This window comes from Siphateles boraxobius, unplaced genomic scaffold, assembly GCF_051911475.1.
Source record: "Siphateles boraxobius isolate OS27281-9 unplaced genomic scaffold, OSU_SipBor_1 33, whole genome shotgun sequence".
Lineage (NCBI taxonomy): Eukaryota > Metazoa > Chordata > Actinopteri > Cypriniformes > Leuciscidae > Siphateles > Siphateles boraxobius.
Window position 1 is genome coordinate 14,648,938 of NW_027508953.1, and position 25,827 is coordinate 14,674,764.

The following is a 25,827-nucleotide window of genomic DNA, read 5'->3' on the forward strand; positions in this document are numbered from 1 at the left end:
CAACTACTTATTGCGCAAACTTCAAGCATAACAATTACAATGGCGGACTGCATCGTCTTTCTGCAAATGTTGCTCCTGGCTTTGCGATCCTATATTGGGGTCAGAAGAAGACGTTTAGAACACATTTGTGTTATAAACCCTGCCCTCAGCCCCTGACGTAAGCATGACGTGGTAAAAGAACGGTTCTAGTCCAGCAAAGAGTTGGTGCCGCAAAGAAACCGGCCGAGAACCGGTTCTTTGGCTGTCGAAACACAAAGAACTGGTTCCCGAGTAGGCACCAGCTCCGAACCAGCTCTCAAAATGCTTTGGTGGAAAAGGGGTAAGAGTGAGCTGCTGCGGGAAAGGTACGTGATCCAAGTTGTCCAAAATACGAGAATCCTATACATTTATAAGTGCTTGCTTTGACAGATGAGTATGCCGATTAATGCATTTGAAATGCGTTTTCCTCAACACAAAACTTACATTTTATGATTATATTCTTATCTGTAAATTTTAGAAAATCCCACAAGTATTTTCATTATGCATATTCTGACAACAAGCGAGTCTCGTTAAACTTTACAGACTTCCATGACTGAGCAGCGGTGCACGTGCATCAAATAGACAAGTGCAATAAATATATATATATATATATATATATATATATACTTTTTTTAGATATTAAGTTTTGGGTTTAAGATTCTACATGTAATACAAGTAATCATATTTATGAGAGCAGTATCAATAAAGGGAATATTGTTGGAAAAGCCCATTAATACAGGCTAATATAATTACTATTTTCAGATGAACAATAGTGAATGTGTTCTTCATGCCTCGTACAAGTTAACATTTCGTGCTTTTGTTTTTGTTTATTATAATTTTAATTTAGTCATTTTAACTTCTGGTTTAAAAATTGTAAGAAATCAAATTTTTTTTGTGACTAATTTTAACCCTTTTTTTACATTAAAAGCATAACCCACATTCACTATATTTGTTTTATAGCCTTTATATTACACATTGCTTGAAGGACAACATTGGGCAGGATATGGAATTACTATTATTATTAAATAATCGATTGAATTAATTATTTTTTAATTAAAAACACAAATTTTTAAGAAATAATAATTTTGTGATTTTTCATCTAATTAAACAAAATAATAATCAACAGATTAATCGATGATCAGTAGTAAGTGCGGTGACTTTGACACTGAGGAAATACACATGCAAAGTTTGAATGCTTGATCTGCTAGACAACATTATACATCAGCTGTGGCTCGTCTATAAAGGGAGGTGGGGCAGACCACCACCAAAATATTCATCCAAACATAGACCTCTATATACACTGAATTAATGATAAATTGTAAATGTGTTAAGCATTCTGCTACAAATATTTTTCAGATTTTGTAGACTATTTTAAGTCTTAAAGCGAGCAGGATATACTAAAATGTAGCCCTCCCCAACTCTACAGCGCCCACAATGTGGAACTGCAGGATGGTCTAATTGAGAGCCATTGGGGCAGATTTCAGGATGCCCCCCTTATTTTCATGTTACCTTAGATAAACCTTTTGCTCCAGAACAAGACGATATCAGTCAGCTTCAGCTACGTGTATATTAGACTGCATCAGGTCAGAAACTAGTTGGCATGTCTGTTCTTCCTATGTGGAGTAGTGCATCAAATGAATGAAGATGTAAATCCTTTAGTTTAAATGTGCTAATGCAAATAGCTTTTATATAGCTACAGTAGTTCTGCTGTGTTTGTTTTAATTTTGTTCTGAGAATAGACTCTGTTTTCCTCACTGGAATTCCTACACAACATGTAACATTCTAGAAAAACACTCGGAGGCAATAGATACTACATTAAGGCAATTCTAAGATAGCATTCTATGTGTTTGACGTGTGTACTAAAGTCTTTCAATCATCATTAGAGCGCCACCCTCAAGCTGAATAACGCAAGGCAATTCTGCCAAAACTGTAGTGTGATTAGAATATAAAGCTTACAAAATGTTTATCATAAACTACCTAAATTTAAGACCAGGAGCTGCTACTGAATATAATAAGATCTAAATCCAGAGGATCACTTACACTACTACTTACACTATTACTCTTGGATTGGCAAGATTTTTTTAAGTTTTTAAAAGAAGTCTCTTCTGCTCACCAAGGCTGCATTTATTTGATTAAAAATACAACAAACAAAAAAAATATATATTGTTAAATATTATGACAATTTAAAATATCTGTTTTCTATTTTAATATATTTTCAAATCTAATTTATTCCTATGATGGCAAAGCTGAATTTTCATCATCGTTACTCCAGTCTTCACTGTCACATGATCCTACAGAAATCATTCTAATATGCGGATTTGATGCTCAAAAAACATTCATGATTATTATAAATGTTGAAAACAGTTGTGTACATTTTTTTCAGGATTCTTTGATGAATAGAAAGTTCAAAAGAGCAGCATTTATTGTAAATAGACTCTTTTGTAACATTATAAATGTCTTTACTGTCACTTGATCAATTTCATTCATCTTTGATGAATAAAAGAATTGATTTATTTTATTTATTTCCCCCGCCAAAAAAATTAAATTTCTTACTGACCCCAAATCTTTGAACGGTAGTGTTTAATGTTACAAAAGCTTTCTATTTCAGATAAATAACTGTTCATTTAAATTTTCTATTCATCAAAGAATCCTGAAATAAAAATGTAAATAACTGTTTTCGTTTAACATAATGGATGTTTTTCCAATACGCTGACAAAAACTCTACAGGTACAAAGAATACAACAACCACTATAGTGCCAGTGCCAAAACACAGTGCTGAAATGGCCCTTAATGACTTCCGTCCTGTCGCCCTCACGCCAATCATCGCTAAGTGTTTTGAGAGGCTGGTTCTCTCCCATCTGTAAATGTGCTTGCCCCCAAAACTTGACCCATTTCAGTTACAGCTACAAACCCAGCAGCTCAACTGAGCTAAAAAAAAGGTAAAAAAGTAAAATAAAAAAATAATAAAATAAAAAGTAGTATTTGCCCATTTCCTTAGCTCACCACACTGCCTTGAATCACCAAGATAAAAGTAACACATGTCCGCATGTTATTCATCGATTTTAGTTCTGCTTTTAATACTGAGATCCCATCCAAGCTAATCTCCAAGCTCACTGATCTTCAGCCCCTCTGTCTGCAACTGGACCTTGGACTTTCTCACTAACAGACCACAGTCTGTTAGGATCGACAACCACTACTCCTCCATCCTCACCTTGAAAACCAGTCTGCCACAGGACTGTGTTTAGAGTCAAATCCTCTACTCTCTCTTCACCCACAACCCACAACTCCATAATCAAGTTTGCAGATGACATCACGGTGGTAGGCTTGATCAGTGATGACAATGAAAAGGCTTACAGGGAAGAGGTTCAGCACCTGACAGCGTGGTGTGCAAACAAAAATCTTACACTCAATACCCAGAAGACCAAGGAGCTGATTGTGGACTACCGGAGGACTAAGAATGGCTACACACACACTCCCATTTACATTTATGGAACTGAAGTGGACGACTAGCTTCAAATTCCTGGGTGTCCATACCTCTGAGGATTTTTCCTGGACCATCTACACTGCCACTCTGATCAAAAAGACGCAACTGCGCCTTTACTTCCTTAGAAAGCTAAAGAAAGCTCACCTGTCCCCCCTTATCCTGATGAACTTCTACCGATGCATAATTGAAAGCATCCTTACAAACTGCGTCACAGTGTGTGGTATGGCAACTGCACTGTCTTAGACCAGAATGCCCTCCAATGGGTGGTGAAAAATGCCCAAAACATTGGTGCTCAACTACCCTCAATCAAAGACAAATACCACAAACGATGCCTACGAAGGGCGAGAAGCATTATTAAAGAAACCTCTCATCCGAGCCATGGACTGTTTACTCTTTTTTTTTTTCTGGTAGATGTTATAGGAGCTTTTGTTGTCACACCAGCAGATTCATGAACAGTTTCTTTCCCTCTGTGATTAAACTATTGAACTCTAAATTAAAATGATGATCACTACATCCAACCTGGAACTCCTTATAAAAAAGGAAACAGTCTGCACTGTACATTAACATGCCTCCATACTGCACACTTACAAAATGTTTCCTATTATGCCTCTTACTTTTTCACTTTCCTTTTTAACATTGCACCTCATTATGCCATTTTCAACTTTAACCTTAAAATTACTTCAGATCAGAGCAATAGGCTAGTTGCACGTGGCCGCCATGTTGGATTTCCGATCAGCGAGTGTGCGGTTGGACACTTCCGGTCTCGCTTTATGCCGGTGCAGGGAGCCGGAGAAAACCGAAAATTATCTCTTATAGTTGTTTATAGAATCAATTATATCACTTAAAATACTACTAAGATATATATTACTATCACACGAGCAAATGGCAATTAAATGCACGGATGCATAGTCAGATTAATGAATGAAATAAAACTGTTCACGAACAGAAGATTGTCTTGGAATCTTGCTCCACGCAATTTTTAGGATTCAAGAGAGGCGACTTGCCTTTCAGAGGGTGACAGCCTCAGCACTTCATTGTTGTGTGTCGTTACGTTTCGTCACGTTACAACAAAGTCAGCTTTCATGCATTCCCCGTTGCCGCTACAGTATACGGGCAGAAGATCCGGAGGATGACTTAATCAACCCGACCAAAAACACCCGGGTCTGTAGTCGGCTTTACTTTATTTAGTAACATTATTATTGCTAGCTGTTTGTGTTTTAGTATGTAATTTAAATGCATATAATTTTCAGTGTATTTCACCTATGCGTTTCTATGCTATTACTGCATTTATTTTGTGCAAGTGAAATAAAGAGCATCTGTTTCATTAATCATTATCTGTCTGGTGTTTATAATACAGTATTTTACTACTTGTAAAATATACACAAACTTAGCTATATTAAATTGTTTGTGTTAACTACAGTTAAAAATGTAAATTAATCACAATTATTAAGATTTGTTTTTTCACCATTGTTTTTATCTATAAAGATAATTGATGCAAATAAAGCATGTATGTAAAATATGTGATGATAATATTGAGCGAACAATTGATGTAAGTGAAAATTTATGCGCAGAATTGAGAAAATAGTATTTATGGAGATAAATTGTAGCCTATCAGAGGGCAAACGTGTAAATGTTTGCGCGGTATTTTATGCAAACAACTCTAATCGAAAAACACACGACGATCGAGATGGAGAGGACCGAAGCGTCTGTTTGTTTGCTCTTTTTGGTATTTACTTGGTGGAAGATGAGGCAGCAAAGCCAAGATAAGAAGATGGAGGTTCAGCGGCGACAACGCCGAAAGCTTATGTTGGCTGCAAGGCGAAAGAGAGCGATCCAACGACGTGCGATGCGGTTACAGCGAATGCAGAGTCGCCAGCAATGGATGGAAACGGTAAATATTTTATTTTATAGTATAGTTAATTAGTATCTTGTAGTCGATGTGAGCATAACTTCAAATCATATTGCACGGAGTTGTTTTTATGAGCTTTTCATAAACTTTACTATCTGCTGAAAAGACACAAATATTTTCCTAGCTTATCTTGCTTGCTATATTAATAAAAAGAAAGTTAGGTGTTAATGTTAAACTGTCATTGTATTATTCGTTTAATACATCTATTTATACCCATGAATATGAATATATGCATTTACATTTCGCATAATTAGGGAAGTAATGTTTACAGTACCACTTTGCAAGAAAGTAAAGTATGTAATGTATGGGTTAACATGAACGAAACATTACCAATACATTTGTTACTGTATTTGTGTATCTTTGTTAACGCTAGATTTTCAAAAAAATCAGCTGTTGGTTTGTTAGTTTGTTCACAGTGCGTTAACTGATTGTAACAATTAAAACATTGGAGTGTAATGTATTAATAAATGGGTTAGCAATAACATCCTCGTTTCTGCACACGCCGTCAAATTGACGTTGTAACTCTTTCTTCGGCCCAAATGCTCAGAAGAGCTTTGGTATCCTCGACAGACCAGCACAGGCGATTCTCCATTTCGAGCAGCGTGAACAGTTCGTGAACAGTTGTATTTCATTCATTAATCTGACAATGCATCCGTGCATTTAATTGCCATTTGCTCGTGTGATAGTAATATATATCTTAGTAGTATTTTAAGTGATATAATTGATTCTATAAACAACTAGATAATTTTCGGTTTTCTCCGGCTCCCTGCACCGGCGTAAAGCGAGACTGGAAGTGTCCAACCGCACACTCGCTGATCGGTAATCCAACATGGCGGCCACGTGCACCTAGCCTATTTTGGCCATTGGATCAGAGCGCTGTTAATCACTGCCTGATCAACACCATTGGTTCAGAGTGCTGTTAGTGCTCTAGCAATGTAAAGCCTTTTTACTTGTTATTTACTTGAATAAGTAGTTGTTGTTTTTTTAATAGGAGGAAGATACATGACTCGACCACAGACCACGTCTCTGTTCATGGTATGTAAACACTCAATTTTATATTTTGATATATTGCCCTGGTCACACGGAGTCAATATTTATTCTGATTACTTTTGTGTGACTGATCACACTATTATAAGTAGCTAGTTAGTATGAGTAAAACAACCCTTTCTCTGTGTCCAGATTTGCCAGCAAAAATAATGCAAATACTGAAACCTTTAAATCAACATTTAAATGTCAACTTTTACGAAAAGTAGTCTTTAATAATGTCTAAGTATATATCCAAATGCGAGTAAGTATTATGTCTGAAAACAATGTTCTCAGCAGCAACATCTTCTAATCACATTCACCATCAGCCTAAATATGATCATTTTTCACTAAAAAAACATGCAACTCAAATTGTTATAAACTAACACAATTATTAATTAATAATAGTCATAATTATTTCAGAATAAATTGTAGGTTTAATAACCTACATAATCAATTGTAGGGCACTACCCTTTCCTCCATGTCAACAAGAAACGTTCTAGTTGGTCATTCCTGGGATTCCATAATATTTCAGTCCCCCAGATTTTTTAATGTCATTGTTCAGCAAAATTAAATGTTAAAAGCTTTTCACAATACTTTGGTATGTCCATTATAATGAATAGAAATAATTATCGCAATTCAATAATTTTTATGATTAAAAATCTTAATAGTCTTATTTCTATTGTACACAGAGCATTAAGTCAAATTTGTCATTTAGTCAGGCACTTCACTGAATTTGTACTTAGAAAATATAACAAAGTGCCTACAAGTGTCTATAATTTTTGGCAATATTGTAAGTATTTGTTACTTTTTTTTTGTGAAAAATATTTTTCTAAAAAAAAAAGCAAGATATGTTATTAAAAAATATATATATAAATGTATGTCCCTGAGTCTAAACTCAACCCTGTCACGGCACCAATCACCGCCTGTAAAAGAATTTAGACTCAAGCCGTATGTGAAATAATTTACCAGAAATTACATCATTCAGGTCTCTTTAACAGTGGTGCAGAACAGATGTTAAATATTATCACACTGTTTATTCATATTAAAATTATAAAATAGCCATGGTTTCAGTAAAAATAGGCATACCAAAATCATGACAGTTAATTTTTTTGTTATGAATAGAATATTTGATGTAATGTGTCCACCTAAAGGGGAACTATGCAGTTTTTTTAGTTTAACTCAACAGCTTCGGTGTCATTGTAATGGTTATATGACTTTTTTCAGGTTGAATGGTGATCGTCTTGCTCCCGCGGTTCGCGGCGACGCAGAGGGGTCTGCGGGGTTACGCCGTCGATTCGACGCAGAAGCATAAAACAGGCTTTACAACTTTGGCCCGGCAGGCCGCCGGCCTCAGCTTCAGGAAGTATCGCGTGATATCAGCTCTCGCGATGTAACGAATTGCTTTACGTCACTGCACACATACCAATAAGCACATACATATGAAGCACCCTCTATGGAAGACACTACACCATAGACTGTAAAAAAAATATGGACGTACTGTCCACGACGTCACCCGTAGGTTTCTGAAGAGCGTTCTTGAAGCCTAAAGTGGGCGGAGTCGCTCGTCGCCATCTTGGAAGCGCGTCACAGTGCGTCACTCCCGGATAAACAAAAATGGACAAAAAGGCGGGACGTGGGTGGAGTTGAGGTGCCTGGATGCTGAAACTACGCGCGCCTTGCTTGAGTTTGCTCAGGCTAAGAGCTAATAAGCTACTGGTCTCGCGCTAAAGTGACAGCTGACTTGAAGAAGTAGACCTAAAGCCAATAGTTAAAGTTCATGTTTTTGCCCTTTGAAATACTATAATAGTTAAAAGACATAACTAACCGTGAGACTATGTGTATTGTGATGCATTATTATTCTCATGCAGTAACTTGAAATATTTGCTCTGAGCATGTGTGTGACAGTGATGCGCATACCCTGTACATGTCAGTCAGCGCGGCACCGCACGTCAAGTTCGTAGAGAGCTTTATTCAGTCCATTTTAAATTCTGATAGATATTACTTAAGAAGTTCAAGTAAATGCCCTAGAAATACGCGCTCATTTAAGGGATGGATAGAAAGCACTGACACCTGCAGGATTTATTCTGATGGTACTTTTTATTGAACACTAAACAGTGAAATAAGCATATTATAGTCTATCTGCTCCGTAAGATCAACGGTACAGCAGAACGAGTGTGGCCTCTATATCTTAGACGTTTTTAAATCTGAACTCCACCTGTTCCACCTGGTAATCCACCTGTCACTCAAGTGGCCACGCCCTTGATTATGCAGCATTTTAAGGCTTAATATAATTTAAACGGATGAGTTCTAAAAAAAATTCACCCCCCTCACAGTTGTCATGAAGGGTAAAATTAGCTGTATAGACCAAAACAACTTAAGACACCAGGCTGTAAAAAAAAAAAATTCTGAGGTAAAGTTGGGCATTTTAACATGGGGGAGATACAGATTTGGCTCACTTTTGCAGTCAGCCTCAAGCGGCCAGGCGATGAATTGCAGTTTAATTCACTTCCGTGGTGGTTTCAAGAGAGAGACAGGGAGGTTGCCGCTTGCACTACACTAGCGCGCATTTCAGACGTGATGGCAGACTCGACGAAGGAAAAAACTAAGAAAGCGCGGTCGGAAGAGTCTAGGAAAAGGAAACAAGAATCTGACCGCGTGAGAAACTGGACAAGAGTCCCACTCGGTCAGGCTTTCACTGTTAAAGTTGATTCATGTGATTATCATGAGAAAAGTTGTCAAGTTGTTGAAGGCATTAATATTTTCGGTGAAAATATAAGACAATTAAAAATTAAGGTATTAAGGTATTTCTTGTTGATTACCACCTGCAATGTTAAGGCTAACACAATATAGAAATCAAACATCAACAACAACAACAACAAAAATATATATATGTGGCGTTGCTAGGATTTTGATACATTGGGGGCTTAGCCCAGTCCCCACCACCCACCCACCCCGCTTTTGGTAACTACTACTTCTACTCAGAGGCACATAATAATAAGCAATAATAATATAAATGGGAGGTCTGGGGGACCTCCCCCCGGGAATGTTGGGCATTAAACACTTCATTTCCTGCATTCAGGTGCTTTTTTTGTAGCATTTTAAATGATAGGTAAAAAGATACAATGCTTTATTTGTAGAACTGTAACAGCTATTCACAGAAACACAAATAAATGATACATGGATATTAAATAACATTTAAAAAAATATACTGTATACTGTGACTAGATATTTATCTATCTATATTTATCTGTATCTATTTATCTATTTATAGACACACACACACACACAAACATACATAAATCATAAATCACCCCGTAAGAAAATTTTAAATATTCCATATTTTAGAAGCATCAATCTGATGCATTTTGAGATGCATTTTTGCCAACCTGCGGAGAGCTGGAGAAACTTAACTTCAGCCATGAGTCAAAAATATTATGGCCTCCGTAGCGTTAGCTAATAATTTTCCACCTGAGCTTTAGCTAGCTGGCTAACGTTGCGTTCTCTCCTGCTGTGTTCAACGGCTCAATTCATCAAGCTAAGCCTGTCAACAGAGCTCCTGGGTAACTTAGATATAGCCTACCAGAAAATATTAGGGATGTCCCGATACCATTTTTTCTGAACCGATCCAATCCGATACCAAAAATTTTGAGTATCGACCGATACCGATCCAATACCAGCGCAGTTTTTTTGTAAATGAAGTAGAATTTCTATAACTCTGTGTGTTGAACTGATAATCACTCTTTTGTGTGTTAAACACAATCTACTTAATACAGACAACTTCATTATAAATAAAAACAACAAATCAAAAAAAAATATGTTCATAAGCTATGACAAAAATTATATTATAAACTAGATTAGTGGATAACTCAGTAAAATTTAGTCTAGAAAAACAATAATTGTATAAAATATGAACATTTAGTGAAAAAAACATTATTTAGTGGAGAACAAAGAGACAATAAGTGTAGCACTAAATCTGGTAAAACGTTACACATTGCTCTTTGTATTGTTGTAAAATACATTCATGAAAAACAAGATAAAAATCAGAAATATCAATTATTATATATATAGTCTACTATAAAATGAAGACATTTTTAAATGTATAGCACAGCTGTTTAATGAGGCAGCAACATATGATAGATAGGACAGAACAGAACAAAAAAGGCTATTAATAATTTTTCATTGCGCAAAAGTATTAGGATATAATTATGAAAGACTTATACAGTGAGGCACAAAGTGCGTATGCGCATCCCGAGCGCAGAATGATGCGCTTGAAGCAACAAGGAGTCACAGCGCGCAGAAAAGTTCAAAGCACAAGGGAAAGATATCGATGCATAGTGTATTATACAGTATTTATCTATGCAATAGTTTATTGAGCCTTTTCTTTTAACAGTTTTAAATTTCAGTTACTGTGCGCGTGAAGAACAATTATAGTGCTCTGAAGGAGATAAATGCTCATAAATGGAGAATGACTGACAGCCGCAGCGGAGGGAAACGTTTACGTGATCTTGAATAATCTCACATTCAGTGGCGTCATGCCCATTCAAAGTGAGGGGGCACGTGCCCCCTCATATTTTTCCTCCCTGATCATTTTTTTGATTCCTATTATGCTCCATAATTACCAGTGCCTTTAACGACTCAAATGTAGCCTATTCTCAGGAATGTGATTTTTCCGGATTTTCCGATTTGCCGGAGTGATAGGGAGAGGAGATATGAGGACATAACAGGCTGACGTGTGTACAGATTTTTTCCTTCCTTTCCAAGTATCAACAAGGACGTATTTGCGTTCAGCTTGTTCACCTGCTCAATTTCGTACCTCAGTCGCTCTCGCGCTACAGTGGTATCGTTGTCAGTTGACAAAAACATCGCCGTTAGGCCACCAGTAGGACTGGCCGATATCGATATAAAAAATATATCTATATATTTTTAAATGTGATATGGAATTAGACCATATCGATATAGTTCAAATTTGCGCTATGATCCTTGCTCCAAACAAGCTGCTGACTGCTTTTGTAGAAATACATATCGTGCATTCTATCAGTTGCAGTTCTGGCGCCTCCGTCTCAACAGCATTAGTGTAGGCTACAACGCGACAAATACTCATATCAAATGTTAGCGCAGCGGAACGGGACACATCAGTTCAGTCAGTTCACAAAAGTTAATTATTTGCATATGCTTTAAAGCCTTGCCGGTTAAATATGTCATTCACTGCAGATGCACTGTTCTAACATGCGCTTAACTGAGCGCGAACACCCGACGCACATGCACTAAAAAAGCCTGTCTAACAGCGCCTGGTTACTGGACTAACCCAGCAAACAAATTTAGGTTCTGGGAACGTTCTGGGAACGTTAGTTTTTGGTTCCCAGAACGTTCCTAGAACTTTCCCTTAACGTTAGGGGAACGTTCCCGGAACGTTTTCCTTACGTTATAAAAATGGAACCTAAAAATAACCTACATGGAACGTTCCTATAGCGTTCTTGTTTGGTTCCCAAAAAAATAACCTCATGGGACCATTCGGGAACGTTAGGGGAACGTTCTGTGTTTGCTGGGAAGTTATCTTTCGAGTCTTATTTCGCTAATACTCTCAAATACACACAAGGTTACACACAAATACATAATTAAAGTTGGTTATGTCTAAACTGAAAGCAAACCGAGAAAATCTGCTTGTCAAATTAGACGCGTTGCGTACAGGTCTTAAAGAGACAGTAGCCCTAATAATAAACATGCAGCCGCTTGCCCTTAAAGGGATAGTTCACCCAAAAATAAAAATTCTGTCATCATTTATTCACTGTAATGTTGTTCCAAACCGATATTAATTTATTTATTGTGCTGAACACAAAAGAAGATATTTTGAAGAATGTGGGTAACCAGACAGTTGCTGGTCCCCATTGACTTCCATTGTGAAAAATATACTATGGAAATCATGGGGTACATCAACTGTTTGGTTACCCAAATTCTTCCAAATAACTTCAACAGAAGAAAAAAACTTATTCAGGTTTAAGACAACTTGAGAGAGTAAATGATGACAATTAAATTTTTTGGGAGAACTATCTATTTAATGTTAATAAAACAAGAAAATCTGTATATTTTCCTGCTTTTTTGTCCTTAGCCAATCACATGCCTGATTCTTCTGGATGTGTAATAAATCGGTCAGCATCAGCCCGCCCCTTTTTCCTAATATGATGTCTGTGTATATCAAATCAGCGCTCTAGAATCTTTGCTGTGTATGTTCAAGCAACTCACTCGTCTCGCACGTTGAGCTGGCAATGTTTTACATATGGTCTTGAAGTGGTAAGTGGGCAAAGCAACAAATCGGCGTTTAATTAGTTATCGGATGATATTAAAAGGTAGTGGGATTATTTGTGGTTGACCTGGAAATTTTAACTTGATCAAATAGTTATGGATTTGATATTAGCTGGGAATTCAGAGCATTAACTTAAGTTGTGTCAGTGTAACGTTATCCATAGCTAGCCTAGTCTAACCGTCAGAAAAGAATTGCCTCAGATTGTGCCCCCCCCCCAGAATTTTGGCTTGCATGACGCCCCTGCTCACACATTATAGGCTACTATAGTATGGCTTCATATAGTATAGTATACCTTCCCCCTCTAATGTCCAGCTACCACTAGAAGCCACAAACAACAATGACAGTCAATCCCTAAAGCTGTAAGTTAACCGATGGCTCTTTCAGGCTCTCTCTCTCTCTCTCTCCTCTGGTGCGCACTCTAAATGCAAGCATATTGTAACCACAGTAACTTTGATCTGCTTGAACACATTAATCCTCTTTAATACATGATTCTGAAGGAAAGATTAAAAGACCCGTTAATTTTTTTAAATAAATACAAATTTATTAAAAAATAATAATAATTATCAATAAATTAATTTTTTTGAGATCCGGGGCTCTAAAAAACATCCGGGGCTGAAGCCCCGAATGCCCATGTCTAACGACCCGCCTGTATATATATATATATATATATATATATATATTTTTTTTTTTTTTTTTTTTTTTTTTTACAAAAATAGAGACCACAGACACACAATTTGACTTTTTTTTTTACTTCAATCCCATAAAAATGTGAAAATTATCATAAATGTTTCATTTGTAATTATTAAATTGTTATGAGAGACGCATAAACAGTATGTTTCTTGTAACAAGTTGTGTGTAAAATCCTTTTTAAACCACATCCATTTTGTCCGTTACGGGATTGAGAATAAAAGGTTTTTAAATCTGAAAAAAATATAAATAAAATGAAAATAATAATAAAATATATTTAATCATTTATATTTAATATAAATGATTGCATAAAGTTCACTTACCTCGAGTCAAACTTTCGTCCATCCTCGAATGTGCCGTTATACTGATACCGAATATAGTCTCCGACCTGTACCTCTCTCGAACAGTGTGTTGGTATCAAGTATCGATCAATAATCACATCTTCTAACTGACCATATAAAACATGTATGAGAGTGAGGAAAAAAGTGAGAACTGGTGTTATCGCCATTTAATGTGAGAAGATGAGAAGCTGCCACGTTGTTCTTTGTTTTAATCGATTAGCAGCGGTATTCTGCAAGAGAAACTGACGCAAAGATGAACCCTCCGTTTTAAGATAAAATACAGCAAACGGTGAAAAATGATGATTAGTTATACGAATTGCGTAATATAATTGTCATACTAAAACTTGTAAAATTCTGTACAAACACGATGAAAAAAATTTGATGTTCACATAGGCTGTGTGTTAGGCTACTGTAGCCTACTGCGTGTCAGAATCAGGTCAGAATCCATAGAACTGCAGCAACAACCGCGCGGTCCTAAACTCCATCCGATCACGCACTCCTAAATTCTTAGTTTTCAGGCGCCAGACAAATATTTAACACTAAAAAAAAATTCCATTTTCTTTTTTCCATCCACTACATATGAACATTACGAAAAAAATATATACACTGTCAATAAATCTTAAAGGAAGGCTAATGGTATTTCATTATTATTGAAATGTACAACATCATATTTTGGAATTCTGAGATCAAATAAATTGTTTAAAAAATAAACTGAAAACAAAAATGGATTTTCGGTTAATCCAGTAAATAGGATAGGGCCAGGCCACTACATTTACACAGACAACTTTTGGTTCAATTGGAATGAAATCAATCCGATTGATGAATCCAAACACGGTGTTTACATGAACAATAAATAAAGTAATCGGGTTGATGTGCATGTTTACCCAGCTAACAGGGACCGTTCCCAGAACATTCACTAACGTTGTTTAAAAGTTGTGTAAATGTTAGTACAAAACGTTATTAAAATAATGTTTTCGAAACGTTCATATAACGTTATTAACGTTCTTGTAATGTTGAGAGAAAACGTTCTTAGAACAACGTTCTTGGAACGTCTTTATGACGTTATTTGTGACTGCTGAACGTTCTCATAACGTTGATAGAAAACGTTCTTAGAACAAGGTTCTTGGAACGTCTTTATGACGTTATTTCTGATTGCTGTATGTTCTCATAACGTTGATAGAAAACGTTCTTAGAACAATGTTCTTGGAATGTCTTTATGACGTTATTTGTAATTGATGAAAGCTCTCATTACGTCGATAGAAAACTTTCTTAGAACAAGGTTCTTGGAACGTCTTTATGACGTTATTTGTGATTGATGAACGTTCTCATAACGTTGATAGAAAACATTCTTAGAACAATGTTTTTGGAACATCTTTAAGACGTTATTTGTAATTGATGAAAGTTCTCATAACGTTGATAGAAAACTTTCTTTGAACAAGGTTCTTGGAACGTCTTTATGACATTATTTGTGATTGATGAAAGTTCTCATAACGTTGATAGAAAACGTTCTTAGACCAATGTTCTTGGAACGTCTTTATGACGTTATTTGTAATTGCTGAAAGTTCTCATAACGTTGATAGAAAACGTTCTTAGAAGAAGGTTCTTAGAACGTCTTTATGACGTTTTTTGTGATTGATGAACGTTATCATAACGTTGATAGAAAACGTTCTAGAACAATGTTCTTGGAACGTCTTTATGACGTTATTTGTGATTGATGAACGTTCTCATAACGTTGATAGAAAACGTTCTTAGAACAATGTTCTTGGAACGTCTTTATGACGTTATTTGTGATTGATGAACGTTCTCATAACGTTGATAGAAAACGTTCTTAGAACAAGGTTCTTGGAACGTCTTTATGACGTTATTTGTAATTGATAAAAGTTCTCATAACGTTGATAGAAAACGTTCTTAGAACAACGTTCTTGGAACGTCTTTATGACGTTATTTGTGACTGCTGAACGTTCTCATAACGTTGATAGAAAACGTTCTTAGAACAAGGTTCTTGGAACGTCTTTATGACGTTATTTGTGATTGCTGTATGTTCTCATAACGTTGATAGAAAACGTTCTTAGAACAATGTTCTTGGAATGTCTTTATGACGTTATTTGTAATTGATGAAAGCTCTCATTACGTCGATAGAAAACATTCTTAGAACAAGGTTCTTGGAACGTCTTTATGACGTTATTTGTGATTGATGAACGTTCTCATAACGTTGATAGAAAACATTCTTAGAACAATGTTTTTGGAACATCTTTAAGACGTTATTTGTAATTGATGAAAGTTCTCATAACGTTGATAGAAAACTTTCTTTGAACAAGGTTCTTGGAACGTCTTTATGACATTATTTGTGATTGATGAACGTTCTCATAACGTTGATAGAAAACGTTCTTAGACCAATGTTCTTGGAACGTCTTTATGACGTTATTTGTAATTGCTGAAAGTTCTCATAACGTTGATAGAAAACGCTCTTAGAACAAGGTTCTTAGAACGTCTTTATGACGTTTTTTGTGATTGATGAACGTTATCATAACGTTGATAGAAAACGTTCTAGAACAATGTTCTTGGAACGTCTTTATGACGTTATTTGTGATTGATGAACGTTCTCATAACGTTGATAGAAAACGTTCTTAGAACAATGTTCTTGGAACGTCTTTATGACGTTATTTGTGATTGATGAACGTTCTCATAACGTTGATAGAAAACGTTCTTAGAACAATGTTTTTGGAACATCTTTAAGACGTTATTTGTAATTGATGAAAGTTCTCATAACGTTGATAGAAAACTTTCTTTGAACAATGTTCTTGGAACGTCTTTATGACGTTATTTGTGATTGATGAACGTTCTCATAACGTTGATAGAAAACATTCTTAGAACAATGTTTTTGGAACATCTTTAAGACGTTATTTGTAATTGATGAAAGTTCTCATAACGTTGATAGAAAACTTTCTTTGAACAAGGTTCTTGGAACGTCTTTATGACATTATTTGTGATTGATGAAAGTTCTCATAACGTTGATAGAAAACGTTCTAGACCAATGTTCTTGGAACGTCTTTATGACGTTATTTGTAATTGCTGAAAGTTCTCATAACGTTGATAGAAAACGTTCTTAGAACAAGGTTCTTAGAACGTCTTTATGACGTTTTTTGTGATTGATGAACGTTATCATAACGTTGATAGAAAACGTTCTAGAACAATGTTCTTGGAACGTCTTTATGACGTTATTTGTGATTGATGAACGTTCTCATAACGTTGATAGAAAACGTTCTTAGAACAATGTTCTTGGAACGTCTTTATGACGTTATTTGTGATTGATGAACGTTCTCATAACGTTGATAGAAAACGTTCTTAGAACAAGGTTCTTGGAACGTCTTTATGACGTTATTTGTAATTGATAAAAGTTCTCATAACGTTGATAGAAAACGTTCTTAGAACAACGTTCTTGGAACGTCTTTATGACGTTATTTGTGACTGCTGAACGTTCTCATAACGTTGATAGAAAACGTTCTTAGAACAAGGTTCTTGGAACGTCTTTATGACGTTATTTGTGATTGCTGTATGTTCTCATAACGTTGATAGAAAACGTTCTTAGAACAATGTTCTTGGAATGTCTTTATGACGTTATTTGTAATTGATGAAAGCTCTCATTACGTCGATAGAAAACATTCTTAGAACAAGGTTCTTGGAACGTCTTTATGACGTTATTTGTGATTGATGAACGTTCTCATAACGTTGATAGAAAACATTCTTAGAACAATGTTTTTGGAACATCTTTAAGACGTTATTTGTAATTGATGAAAGTTCTCATAACGTTGATAGAAAACTTTCTTTGAACAAGGTTCTTGGAACGTCTTTATGACATTATTTGTGATTGATGAACGTTCTCATAACGTTGATAGAAAACGTTCTTAGACCAATGTTCTTGGAACGTCTTTATGACGTTATTTGTAATTGCTGAAAGTTCTCATAACGTTGATAGAAAACGCTCTTAGAACAAGGTTCTTAGAACGTCTTTATGACGTTTTTTGTGATTGATGAACGTTATCATAACGTTGATAGAAAACGTTCTAGAACAATGTTCTTGGAACGTCTTTATGACGTTATTTGTGATTGATGAACGTTCTCATAACGTTGATAGAAAACGTTCTTAGAACAATGTTCTTGGAACGTCTTTATGACGTTATTTGTGATTGATGAACGTTCTCATAACGTTGATAGAAAACGTTCTTAGAACAAGGTTCTTGGAACGTCTTTATGACGTTATTTGTAATTGATAAAAGTTCTCATAACGTTGATAGAAACCGTTCTTAGAACAAGGTTCTTGGAACGCCTTTATGACGTTATTTGTGATTGATGAATGTTCTCATAACGTTGATAGAAAACGTTCTTAGAACAACATTCTCAGAACATCCTTATAATGTTATTAGTATTTTCAGAATGTTATATTTCGGCTATCATAAAACATCTTGGGAACATGTTATTTGCTGAACATTCTCATAATGTTGAGTAGCCTACACTTGTTAACAAATGTGCGCCTCTTAACATTAGTTTACAATCACTAGATTTGTATAATATGACTAGGCCTATATTCATATAAACATTTTAAACATCACAATATAACACCACCCCAATAAACCAGCACTTATATAACCTATTAATAAATGAATATTAACTAGTGCAAAATGCCGGTGCAAAATCAGTGTGTTTTTAGTAATTGTTGTTTTGGTGTGTTTGAGTGCTCATTGTTACAATTACACAACAGAAGTTTAGAAAAGCAAATACTGTGTGTAGAAAGTAAATACTGATCCTGAAATAATGACATAAAATAAATGTGGAAAATTGAAATACACGATGCAGGGAGCAGCTACACAGTGAACTCCGAGAAAACGCTACACTTGAGCAAAAGCTGTTAGTGAATAGGCTACTAAAAATGATGCCTGTGAAAGAGATTGTGAATGCATGATATGTTTTGTTGGTTAATAGCTGTGGCGAGGGGGGCGTGGTCTCGCGAAGTCTGTAGCGAGACGAGTCAGCGAGCTGTGCGGTGAGTAAGTAGGTCAAGTGCAGATGATGAACACCTGTGTCTGATTGCAGTGATTGGCGTGGAGTCCTCATATAAGCTGCCAGGAATGAGTCAGCGGGGAGAGAGTGGCTTGGGACTCGCACGCGACCCGCAGCAGATACCAGCAGAGTATACACACGGAGTGGAAAGAGTTTTGGAATGAATGGACTGAGTTATTTATGAAACGGGAAAAGTGGTTGTTTGACTGAACCTTGAGAGCTGGAGACATACAGCGAGAGCTGGTACAGCGGGCAGAGTGTTTCTTATACATGTGCTGTAGTGGTTTACTACGGTGAAGGCGCACGAGCGCACCTTTCTTTTGTTCTTTTATTTTCCTGAATACAGTGCGAGTCCCAAGTTCGCCGACCCTGTCTTCTTCTTCCTTCACCCACACACACTAAGATTGACTACACTGGTGCCGAAACCCGGGAAGGAGAAGACTGCCCCCGCCATGCAGAACCCGCCAGGAACGCCATTTGCGGATCTGATCCAAACGCACGCGGGTCTTCACAGGGAACAAAACCACGCCCTGCTGGCCGTAAAGGATGAGCAAGATCAGCGGTTCCAGCTGCTTCTCCAAGGCCAGCAAGAAGATCGCGAGCTGTTCCGGAGCTGGCTCGACCGGGAGATTCGGGCCGTCCCCGATCCAGCTACGGCCTCGGCCCCGCCCCTGCCTCTCAATAAAATGGGGCCCCAGGATGATCCGGAGGCATTCCCGGACCTTTTTGAGAGGTCGGCCGAGGCCCGGGGATGGCCCCGAGCGGACTGGCCCATGCGGCTCATCCCTTTACTATCAGGAGAGTCGCAGATAGCCGCCCACCAACTGCCAGTCCAGAATATCCTGGTTCATGAAGATCTGAGGCGCACCATTCTTCAGCGGGTCGGCCGGACCCCGGAACAGCATCGCCAGCGGTTCAGGTCCCTGAGCCTGGACGAGTCCGGCCGGCCCTTCGTCATGGCGCAGCAGCTCCGGGACTCCTGCCGCAGATGGCTAATGGCCGACGGAGGCGACGTCAAGGATGTTATCAGCAAAGTGGTACTGGAACAGTTCATCGCCAAACTGCCCAAGAAGACCGCGCAGTGGGTCCAGTGCCACCGGCCGATGTCGCTGGACCAAGCCATCCACCTGGCGGAGGATCACATGGTGGCGTGCCAAGGGGTCAGCGAGCCCCTCCCATCTGTCTCTCTGTCTCCTTCTCTCTCTCTCTCGTCCCCTTCTCTCCCCAAACCTGTTCCCCTTCCCAGGTCTCGTGGGGGGCTGATGCCCCGGCCGGCGCCGAGGTGGAGAACGGGGGCTCCGGCAGAACCTGTCCCGGCATCCAGGGCCCCACCCAGGGGGACGGCAACGGTCGACCACTCCGCCCCGGTTCCTGCAGCCTTGGCTCTCCTCGCCAATCCCTTGACCCACTTCCCGCCACTTGGGCGGCGGGGAGGCCTGGGCCGGCCTGTTGGCGCTGCGGGGACCCGGGTCACTTTATAGACCGGTGTCCGGTGATGGAGGTGGGGACACTGATCCGGGTCCCCGATGCGCCACAGGCTGCCCCCGATTAAGCTGGCCTGTACCAGATACCAGTGAGTATCAAGGGGGGTACTTATCAGGCTTTGGTGGATTCAGGCTGCAACCAAACCTCCATTCATCAAAGCCTGATTCAACCTGGGGCGTTGGATAACAGCCGCCTGGTTAAGGTGCGGTGTGTGCACGGGGTGGTGGTGAGTTATCCTATAATGCCTGTGGTTATTCAATTTAGGGGTCAAAAGCATAGCGTAGAGGTAGCAGTTAACCCGCACCTCCGGCATCCGCTAATTCTGGGGACGAATTGGCCAGCTTTTAGTGAATTATTGGGGTCTTTGTGTGCGGATGCCTCTTGGAAAAAGAAAAACAAGGGAAAGACAGCGGTTGTTCAGGTGGGAGATACTGAGCCGGGACCTCTGGCTTCTGCTGCAGGGGAACGGAGTACTCTGGAGAGAACTATCCTCACAGAGCGCGATGATTTTCCCCTGGAGCAGTCCCAGGACGAGACGTTAAAACGTGCATTTGATCAGGTCCGTTCTATCGACGGTCAGGTACTCCACCCAGACCAACCACTCTCTTATCCCTACTTTGCTATTTTGAAAGATAAGTTGTATCGGGTGACCCAAGACACCCAGACAAAAGAAGATACAACACAGTTGTTAGTTCCTAAAAGCCGCCGGGAAATGCTTTTTAAGGCGGCTCACTGTAATCCAATGGCCTGGCATTTAGGTCAAACGGCGATACTAAACCGTCTCATGGCCCGATTCTTTTGGCCGGGCATTCACGAGAACGTGCGCAGGTGGTGCGCGTCTTCTCGTGAATGTCAGTTGGTGAATCCACCGGCCAATCCAAAAGCACCATTGTGCTCCCTTCCATTAATGCAGGTCCCCTTCGAACGAATTGGTATGGACCTCATCGGGTCATTAGAACGGTCAGCACATGGGCACCGCTTTGCGCTAGTCCTGGTGGATTACGCAACGCGGTACCCTGAAGCAGTCCCGCTTCGTAACATTTCTGCCAAAAGTGTTGCGAGCGCGCTCTTCTCGTTAATCTCCCGGGTGGTAATCCCTAAAGAGATTCTCACCGATCAGGGCACGGCGTTTATGTCACGAACTATTCGCGAACTTTATGAATTATTGGGCATTAAAACGATTCGCACTAGCGTCTACCACCCACAGACAGACGGCTTAGTGGAACGGTTTAATTGCACTTTAAAGTCCATGATTCGGAAGTTCGTTCACGAAGACGCCAAAAATTGGATAAGTGGCTAGAACCCCTCTTGTTCGCTGTACGCGTGGTCCCCCAATCCTCCACGGGGTTTTCCCCCTTCGAGCTTCTCTATGGGCGTCAGCCCCGCGGGGATGTTAGACATTCTTAGAGAAACTTGGGAGGACGGACCGACCGCTAGTAAAAACGAAATTCAGTATGTCTTGGACCTGAGAACAAAACTCCACACTTTGGGGCGGCTATCAATGGAGGATTTGTTACAGGCCCAGGACAGACAGAGTCAGCTGTACAACAGGGGGGCTAGACTTCGTCAATTTACACCAGTAGATAAAGTGCTTGTATTACTCCCTACTAGACTTAGTCAATTTACACCGGTAGATAAAGTACTTGTATTACTCCCTACTTCCAGCTCTAAATTACTCGCAAAGTGGCAAGGACCTTTTGAGGTCACACGAAGGGGGTCAACGATCTCAATTATGAAGTAGTTTGAACAGATAGGGGCGGAGCACATCAAATTTATCACCTCAACCTCCTCAAAAAGTGGGTTGAGGCAGAGTCAGTGATGCTGGCGACGGTAGTGAGCGGAGAGGAGGATCTCGGGCCAGAAGTGAACACAAAACCTCAATCTTTCGCGCTGGCTCTTGGTGGAGATCACCTCTCACCCTCCCAACTCACTGACATAAAAAATTTACAAGGTGAGTTTGCTGATATGTTCTCTCCCCTGCCTGGTCGAACGGACCTCATTCAGCACCACATTGGGACGGAACCGGGTGTGGTGGTGCGCTGCCGCCCGTATCGTTTACCTGAACACAAAAAAAAGGTAGTTCAGGACGAATTAGACGCTATACTGGATATGGGGGTAATAGAAGAGTCCAGCAGTGACTGGGAGAGCCCGATATTTTAGTTCCTAAGACCGACGGCTCGGTCCGTTTCTGTGTGGACTATAGAAAGGTGAATGCGGTGTCTAAGTTTGATGCTTATCCAATGCCGAGGGTTGACGAATTGCTTGATCGGCTTGGTACTGCTCGTTTTTATTCGACACTGGACTTAACAAAGGGTTATTGGCAGATCCCCTTGTCTCCCATGTCCAAAGAAAAGTCAGCTTTCACAACGCCGTTTGGATTACACCAATTTGTCACCCTTCCTTTCGGCATGTTCGGGTCTCCTGCGACTTTTCAGCGTCTGATGGACAAAATTCTCCGGCCGCATGCTGCATATGCCGCTGCCTACTTGGATGATATTATCATCTATAGTAACGATTGGCAGCGTCATATGCAGCATTTGCGTGCTGTCCTGAAGACGCTGAGAAGGGCTGGGCTCACGGCCAACCCGAAGAAGTGTGCGATTGGGCGTGTGGAAGTAAGGTATCTGGGCTTCCACTTGGGCCACGGACAGGTGCCTCCCCAAATTGATAAGACGGCAGCGGTTGCGACCTTCACATAATGCGAATAGCATGATCTATCTATAAATTACAGAAAGGTCTGTCTGTCTGTTTGTCTGTCTGTTAACTGCATATCTCTGCAGATGATGAACACCTGTGTCTGATTGCAGTGATTGGCGTGGAGACCGCATATAAGCTGCCAGGAATGAGTGAGCGGGGAGAGAGTGGCTTGGGACTCGCACGCGACCCGCAGCAGATACCAGCAGAGTATACACACGGAGTGGAAAGAGTTTTGGACTGAATGGACTGAGTTATTTATGAAACGGGAAGAGTGCTCGTTTGACTGAACCTTGAGAGCTGGAGACATACAGCGAGAGCTGGTACAGTGGGCAGAGTGTTTCTTATACATGTGCTGTAGTGGTTTACTACGGTGAAGGCGCACGAGCGCACCTTTCTTTTGTTCTTTTATTTTCCTGAATACAGTGCGAGTCCCAAGTTCGCCGACCCTGTCTTCTTCTTCCTTCACCCACACACACTAAGATTGACTACAATAGCATTAACAATTAAAAGCTACTGTTACACAGTAGCGATAACGTTAAGGGCACCAGAATGAAATATAATATTTAGAAGTAAACAGCATAGCTGACTTACAGATTCAGTTAACATCAACAAATGAATAAGTGTGACGATTCAGGGAGCAGGTGTCAGGATACAGGCACAGAGGCGGAGGTAAGTGAATTCAAACGTGAGTTTATTTACAATGATTCAAGTGACAAGGTGAATAGGCAAGGTTCAGGTGAAGGTGCGGTGACGATCACTACGTGCAGAGCGGATTCCAGGTGAGCAGATCCTCCTTTAGTTTGCTTGGCGTGAGCAGACACTGTTCATTGATACGTCTCGTTTTCTATTTCAGATACAGTAGCGGACAGGGAGATCTCGGCGGGAACGTGGGACACTCAGACGAATCTCCAGGACCAGGCAGGACTTCTGGGAACAGCGGGACAAGGATACAAAGGTGAGTATTTCAAAGGTGAGTATACGTTACGTGGTGGTTTTCAGGTTGACTTGGAGACTTCAGGAGACAGAGGGTTATGGTCTATTCCTGTTGGAGGCTTGACAAAGACTGAAGTGTGCATGGGTGTTTTGTAGAGCTGGGTGATGAGGTAATTGATGGTGCACAGGTGTGAGTGGTTAGTATTCCGGGGAGAGTGATCTTTGAGTGGTGGATGGGAATGAATCTGATTGATTCCTGACACTACCCCCTCCTCCAGCGTCCGCGCCAGCGGACCCAGGACCCCGACGTCGCGGGTGTCTACCTCGAGGTCGAGGAGCAGGTTTTTCAGGATGTTGTTCATGGAAGTCAGTGAGTAGCATGGGATCGAGGACGTCCTTACGAGGTACCCAACACCTCTCCTCTGGTCCATAATTCTCCCAGTCAACCAGGTACTCGAGATGACCACCCCGATGCCGGGAGTCTAGGATCCTTCTTACAGCGAAGATGGATTCTTCAATGGGGAGTACCAGAGGATTCTCATCTTGCGCCAGATCAGTAGAGGGAACTGGAACAGGTGAGTGATGGGGTTTCAGAAGGGAGACATGGAATGAGGGGTGGATGCGATACTGGTTTGGCAGAGGGAGCTGGTAGGTAACTGGATTAATTTGCCTCGTTATGGGAAATGGACCAATGTATCTTGGACTTAGTTTGCGACAAGGTAGTCTCAGCCGGATATCCTTGGTCGAAAGCCAAACCAGTTGGCCAGGTTGGTATTCGGGGGCGTTGCGACGATGAGCGTCTGCGAAGTGACTGTGGCGGTTTATGGCTTGTTGGAGGTGATGGTGAGCTTGGTTCCATACCCTCTCACTGTTCCGGAACCAGGCGTTGACTGCAGGGATTTCTGAGGACTCCCCGGACCACGGGAACAGTGGGGGTTGGTAACCCAGAATGCATTGGAACGGGGTTAAGTTGGTGGAGGTTTGTCGAAGGGAATTTTGAGCATACTCTGCCCATACGAGATAGCGGCTCCAGAGATGCTGGTTGGCATGGCAGAAGGTACGGAGGAAACGGCTGACATCCTGGATTTTACGTTCCGCCTGCCCATTCGCCTGTGGGTGATACCCTGAAGTTAGACTTACGGTTACGTTAGACTTACGATTACGGTTACAAAGACTGAAGTGTGCATGGGTGTTTTGTAGAGCTGGGTGATGAGGTAATTGATGGTGCACAGGTGTGAGTGGTTAGTATTCCGGGGAGAGTGATCTTTGAGTGGTGGATGGGAATGAATCTGATTGATTCCTGACACTACCCCCTCCTCCAGCAGCCGCGCCACACCTTTGAGATGAATTGTGGCCCCCTGTCTGACACAATGTCCTCTGGAAGGCCGAAATTCCGGAAGACATGTTCCATTAACAGTTCTGCGGTTACAAATGCTGTGGGTAAGTTCTTCAGGGGAATCAATTGGCACGCTTTAGAAAAGCGAACAATGGCCACCAGGATACAGGTGTTTTCCTCTGAGGGTGGAAGGTCAGTCACAAAATCAACCCCAATGTGTGACCAGGGTCTTTGTGGAACAGGTAGGGGCATGAGCTTTCCAGCGGGTAAGTGACGGGGATTCTTATTCATAGCGCACAGGATGCATCCTTGGATGAAGGTCTTGACATCGCGGAGCATGTTGGGCCACCAGTAGCGGGTCTGGAGGGTGGAGCAGGTCTTGGTTATTCCAGGGTGACCCGTCCCAACTGATGAGTGTGCTGAGGAGATTAGTGACATGCGAAATTCATCGGGTACGTAAATCTTTCCGGTTGGGCACTCTGGAGGACTGGGCTGGTGTTGGGACAACTCCATCAGTTGCTCGTTTAAATCCCACTGAATGGGATTGACAAA

The 25,827-nt window shown here is 40.2% G+C and overlaps 1 protein-coding gene across 3 annotated transcripts in view; it reads right to left on the minus strand.

Moving 5' to 3' along the window:
* Window positions 1–14,222, minus strand: part of fkbp10a (FKBP prolyl isomerase 10a) — a 361,807-nt gene extending 347,585 nt beyond the window's left edge. For 2 of the 3 annotated variants that reach the window (XM_077195550.1, XM_077195549.1), the window contains exon 1: window positions 13,749–14,220. In XM_077195550.1, the coding sequence (XP_077051665.1) occupies window positions 13,749–13,933 (185 nt within the window). In that variant the 5' untranslated portion in view covers window positions 13,934–14,220. Of the gene's footprint in view, window positions 1–13,748 lie in introns of all 3 variants that reach the window. The other variant, XM_077195548.1, reaches the window with a different exon arrangement.
* Window positions 14,223–25,827: the final 11,605 nt, after the last annotated feature.